We start from the raw sequence: 5,910 nt of genomic DNA on the forward strand, positions 1-5,910 counted from the left end.
GGTAATAATTTGTATGGTTAAGCTTTTATAATTGAATACTTAACTTTATTTAAGTTTTGTTGCTTGCCTCTTAAAAACAATTCCTTCCAAAGAAAAATAACTAAATTTAATCACCATATGAATTTTGTTTTATTTGCGAGTCCTCTTTTTGATTTTACCTTGGACCCAAATATGCTTAGACGTTTTTGATGTAATGGTAAGCTAAGTGCTCTATAGTCTATAGCTAAATGCCAAAATACTTTATATTTCATAAGATCTTTCTATATACGACTATTTCCATGTAGCTATCAACTTATGTTGAAAGATTTAAATTCAAATTCCAAACAATTGTTTTTTTGAATTTTTTTTATTTCTTTTAAATCCTAGATAGAGCTTTGAATGATGTTCTAAGTCTCACCATTCCAAACGACCAAGCTTCAAATTGATTTCTAATTATCAAAGTTCGAAATTAAAATCAACTAGCACTCAAAATTAATCACATCCATTTTCTTTGTCTCTCGTTTTTGCAAAACTCTCATATAAAATTTATGTTCCTAATGCTTTTCTATTTTTATTTTAATGATAAAGGATACTTTTTTATTCCAAAAAACTCATGAAATCAAACGGTAATATATTATAATAAAATTTAAATTAGATCGTTTGATATGGTTTGATTCAAATTTTATACTTTTTGTAGCTTTAAATAACCAAAACGTAAATAAAATATATTAAAAACAAAAGTCGGAATTCGTGTTGTAACGTAAAATGGCAATCAGAGCATCTTTGTGTGCTGCTTCATGCCGACAGTCCTCTGCTTTTAGTCCTAAAACCTTTTTTTCCTCGCAATCATGTCCTACCACCAACCATACTCTCCTTTAAACCCCCCTCAACTATTAGCATCCTTTCACTTTTAGTCCTCGTAAAAAACATAAATCATTATTACACAAAATAGTGCACATGTTGAAAATTCTTAACTTACTATACAGGACCATCCAAAATATGTCTCTTGAACCATTTTACTTTTATTTTATTTCACATCATAGCCACAAAGGCTACGGAATAAAAAATAATTTAATACCATTGGATTTTTTCTCTTGTTTTTATTTACGAAAACGATGTGTCATCTATAGTAGTGTTGTTGATTAATTTGTGGTTACACTAGTTGATTTATAATATCAGAATACAGAATAAAGTTTATTGTTGATTAATTTGTGGTTAAAAAGTTGAATTCCGAAAAAAAAAAAAATACAAAACAATGATTCAAACCCATAAGTTTGGTCTAGCGTTACCAAGATGATTAAAAATGTTACAACAATCTTCATTTGATATTTGATTCCATGTACCCATCAAACAAAAAAGAAAATTACTGATTTTAAACTAAAAGATGACCCCTTTCTATAACGATCAAAGGTGTCAAAATCTTCTAAAAGAGCAATTAAACAAGTACCCCAAGTAGAAGCAAAAAAAAAAAAAAAAAAAAAGAATATCAATCCTACATAAACTATGGATTATAATCATCAAATCAAAAGCAAGAAAGAAAAAGTTTTCACAAAGAAGACGCATCAAACAAAACCTCATTCAACACATCATCTTCTCGACTTGATATCGAGAAAAATTCGGCATCTTTTTCTTCATCATTTGAGAAATCTCGTCTCTCGAGCTTTGAATGTGCAGCAATGAAGATCAATTTCTGTGCTTTTTCGATCCCGGTTCTTGATTGAGCCCATTTACATAAAGATGAATTCCATTTGAATCCACATGAAGTTGCATGAAGAAAGATCAACCTCACTGCAACTTTCCTTAAAGATTTGAAATCTGTGAGATAAGTTTCCCAAACTAACCTGCTACTTTGTGGGTTAGCTATCTTCATCTTACCAGTTACCGGGTCTCTTTGTTTCAACTGGACTGCTTGGGCATAAACCGGGTCAAGTCCTTCGGTTCTCCATTTCATAAGCTCCATTAATGCAATGTGAGCTTCTTCACGTGAAACGAGCCTTGTTATAAGTTTGTCTACATCTTTCTCTTGTTCAGATGTTAAACATTTGAAAGGTGGCAAGTATTTCCCGGTTGTGTCACGGATCAAATAGAATGGGTCAAGGATAAAAGCAGTCGCCCAAGCAGGGTGGTAGTTTCTCTTAAACCTTTTATCGAACACCTTGTCTGCATGATTCTCGTTGACATGAAACTTACCACACCAGTCCTTGATTTTCAGTCGGAGCTCCTCCCAGAGTGGCAAACATTGACCGATTCTTGGTTTTTCTTTCTCAATCTCTTGAGCCATGCCTTTGATTAACCGGACCAACGAAAGAACCGCTTCTAATTCGTTCCAGAAATGAGACCTCATCATTTCTTCAATCTCCTTCCCGGTTTGATCCTCCATTGACAACATCTTGTAAGATTCATCAAGAACCACCAGTTGTAACGCTCTCGCTGAACTTAATATGTCTTCAACCATATTGAACACGGGTTCGAAGTCGACCCGCCCGCTCCCACAAAACGGTACCCGCAACAATGCTGCTCGGCCGTATTCTTGTAACTGGTACTTGAGGAAAGAATGTCTGATTTGAGAGTTGGTATTCACAAAGTTTGCGACTTTTAAACAGTTATCAGTCACTTTATGAAACAATGGTAGTTCTTTGCTGAAATCTTTAATCAACTTATTAACCCCTTGAAATTGACAACTAAGGTTGATCATCCAATGATGTTGGTTTTCGAGATTTCTTAAAGCTTTACTCCTGAATTTATCGGAAACGATACCTACACATTGTTGGAAATTGTTCCCACAAATGTCGCTGATTGTTTCCCATAAAATATCCTCGGCGTATTTTGAGAAAACATACCCACCTGTGAAAACACCTCTTCTGAAAACGCTAGTCCCATTAGGTAAATTCACCGATAAATTCACCAGGTTTTCGAATTCACCTGAATGATGATTACTCTTTGATTTCCATCCGTCCGATGAGATTTGGAAGAACATTGCGTCGCGAATTCGGGCTTCGGATTCCGTTTTGGCCTCTTCGTACTTGGAATCGAGTCTTTCTCCGGCGAGGTCGCGGCGGGTTATCGCCGGTAAACCGATTTGGTTCAAGAAATTTTTGAATTTTGGATGCTCCAGACTTGAAAAAGAAACTGACCCACAACTCTCATACACCCAATTTGCTAATAATTCGAGTGATGATTCGATTTGAGCTTTTGTTAATGTTTGGCCCGGCGACGATTTCGGACTTTTAAGTTTCTTTACACTATCTTCGAACATCGCTAAAGCACCTAAATCTTCTTTACCACCTGATAACATCACATGTTGCGGCTGTTGTTGGTGGTGGTTATGGTGGTGGTTGTGTGAAGAGTACATCCCTCCGCTGCTTACCGTCACAACCGTCGCAGCAGAAGAAAATGCAGGCATGGAATTGGGTCGGGTCGGGTACGAAACATCAACCGAGAATCTCGCCGGTTCAATCATCGTAATTGGAGCAACGGAGTAAGTAGTTTCAGAAGGGTTTGCAGAGTTGTTGTTGATTTTAAACCCGGTAGCGCGACGGTTGCCAGATGAGTTACGTTTCCGGTGGTTTTGCAGCGGTTGAGGCGAAGACGATGAAGTCGGAGAAGACAAATTCACCATTCCAGCCGGCGATATGGAGGAAATCGGATTTGGACTGGATTCAGAGTTGAAATTGGGACAAGTTCCTCTTTTGAGATGCTCCGACGCCGTTCTGGACGGATTGGAAGCGGAGAAAAGAGCTTCACATAAAGAACACCGGAGCTTGACGGCTTTCGGCAAACCAGTATCTTGATTACGAACTAAAACAGGCTCCAGATGAGCCCAATACCAGGCGCCTTTACCCTTAATCGCCTTCGTCCGTACCATCATCAGCCCTTCATACCGTTTATGAACAGCCTTCACCGCCATCTCATCAGTGGTTAGCTCTGTTGATGGTACCGGCACTAGTTGGGTGGCGGCGGCAATGGCTGTGTTAGCCGGTGGTGACTGTGGTTGTTGGGTGGTGGTGGTGGTGGCAGCAGCAGTATTGGTCACGGCCGCCATTATTGCAGCCAAAAACCTCAACTTTTTGAAAAAAAATACACAAATTTAAATGGGAAAGGTAAAAATAATAATAATAATAATAACTTCTACGGAGGGGTATGCTTGAAAAATCGAATCTTGCGTTTATTATTTTTACCAAGCATGGTTTTGTTACGCTGAGAAGAAGGAAAGGAAGGAGGTGGGTGGCGGCGAGTGGTGGTTTCCGGCGATCTAAAATTGGGTTAAATTAAGTTATTTGGAAATGGAATTTTGGGTAGAGACTGACAGAGAGTTCGTGTGTAGTCAACAGGGGGTGTTTTTGTGTGTATAAATTATATAAAATTATAATGAAAGAAAATAAAGAAAAGAATAGTTACTATTAGTTGTGGGGTAATCCTCCACACCATAACTTTTTTGTGTCAGGTGTACACGCGCTCATTTCTACTTTCTACACATTTGTAAAATCAAAACGCTTCCTTCCACTATTTTTCTTACCTTCCCTCCATGTTGCAACTAAATTACAAAAATTATTTAATTTTTTTTGCATTTTTTCAATACTTTACCGATGAAATTCATGAAAGACTTCACTTTTAGAAACATAGTCAAATTATTTTATGGATGATATCTTTCGTTGGATTCTTATTGACAATCGATGATGGATCGGATTTGATGTTGTTATTGAAATTGTTCTGTATCATATCTCTAATTGTACGTACATAATGTTTTACAATTTCTTTTGATTACTATTGTTTTTTTAATAACATGACATGAATCTCTGATATCATTTCCTTTGTCAATTGGCTTGGAAAAATTGAATGTGTCAGGAAAAAACACAAATAAAATCTAACTCGGCCATAATCTAGTTTAATCGGCTCGTTAATCATTTCAAAATTTGATGTGAATATATCTGAAGTTAGTTTGTAATGCCCATTCTTGGGCATTACAATACCATATCTTACGTGACAGTGGCATATGTGGTATGGACTCGGATTACCTATGTGCTATGACTCGTCTTCGCGATACGATTTCGGGATTTGACTGTAGCAGTTTCACTAATAAGGACACCCCCCCCACCCCCCCTAGATCCCAAAAAGCTTTGGCGTGGGCCCTTTTTAGCAAAATCGTCCAAGATATGGAAGTCGACTTCGACATGACTGTCAGACAGAAAGCAGTCTTTGAGTGTCTGCAGGCGCCTCATGCTCAGGATTTTCTGCTAACTATCTCTATTGATGGTCTTGGCCAGCATATGTCTCATGTGGAGTACCGAACTATCCTTCGTTACCGCCTCATGATTCCCATATTCTCAATTGACGATATATGCACAGTTTGTCGTAAGGCATGTTTGGATACCTTTGGGAAACACGCGGTTCATTGTAGAGAGCTCCCTGGTTTCAAGTATAGAAATGATGCGGTTCAGGATGTTCTCTTTGATGCTTGTCAGTGTGTTGGTATTTCTGTGAAGAAAGAAGCGTCAGTGAACTTTTTGACGGACCCGCAGGATGGCATGTCCACACTTAGACCGGCTGACATTTTGGTCTTTGGATGGATAGTAAGGAAGCATGCGTGCGTGGATCTTACTGGGGTCTCTCCTCTCGTTGGTTTGGGGAGCGGGGGTTTCACAGTTGGGCATGCCGCTTTGAAAGCCGTTGCATGCTAAGTGGTAAAACACGAGAATGCATGTAGAGAAAATCAACATGTGTTTGTTCCTTTTGCATTCGATATATTTGATTTTCTCGCACCAGAGGCGGTGGAGCTCCTTAATAGAGTCCAACGGGTCATGCATTCTAATGTCATATCTCCTAGATCCACAAATGTTGTTTTCAAAAGAATTGGTTTTGTCATCCAGAAAGGGCTAGCGGCGCAGCTTGTTGCTCATTTGCCTTCAATCGATATGTATTGAATGTTTATTA

General features: G+C 38.1%; 1 protein-coding gene across 1 annotated transcript; it reads right to left on the reverse strand.

Annotated features, from left to right (window-relative positions):
• Positions 1-1,238: 1,238 nt before the first annotated feature.
• LOC145091369 (uncharacterized) lies at positions 1,239-4,333 on the reverse strand. The gene has a single exon (XM_079029067.1). It carries the CDS (start codon positions 4,019-4,021, stop codon positions 1,526-1,528), a length of 2,496 nt encoding a protein of 831 aa, XP_078885193.1. The 5' UTR covers positions 4,022-4,333; the 3' UTR covers positions 1,239-1,525.
• Positions 4,334-5,910: the final 1,577 nt, after the last annotated feature.

This window comes from Lactuca serriola, chromosome 3 (genome assembly GCF_051521515.1).
Source record: "Lactuca serriola cultivar US96UC23 chromosome 3, Lser_US96UC23_V15, whole genome shotgun sequence".
In the NCBI taxonomy this organism is placed as follows: Eukaryota; Viridiplantae; Streptophyta; class Magnoliopsida; order Asterales; family Asteraceae; genus Lactuca; species Lactuca serriola.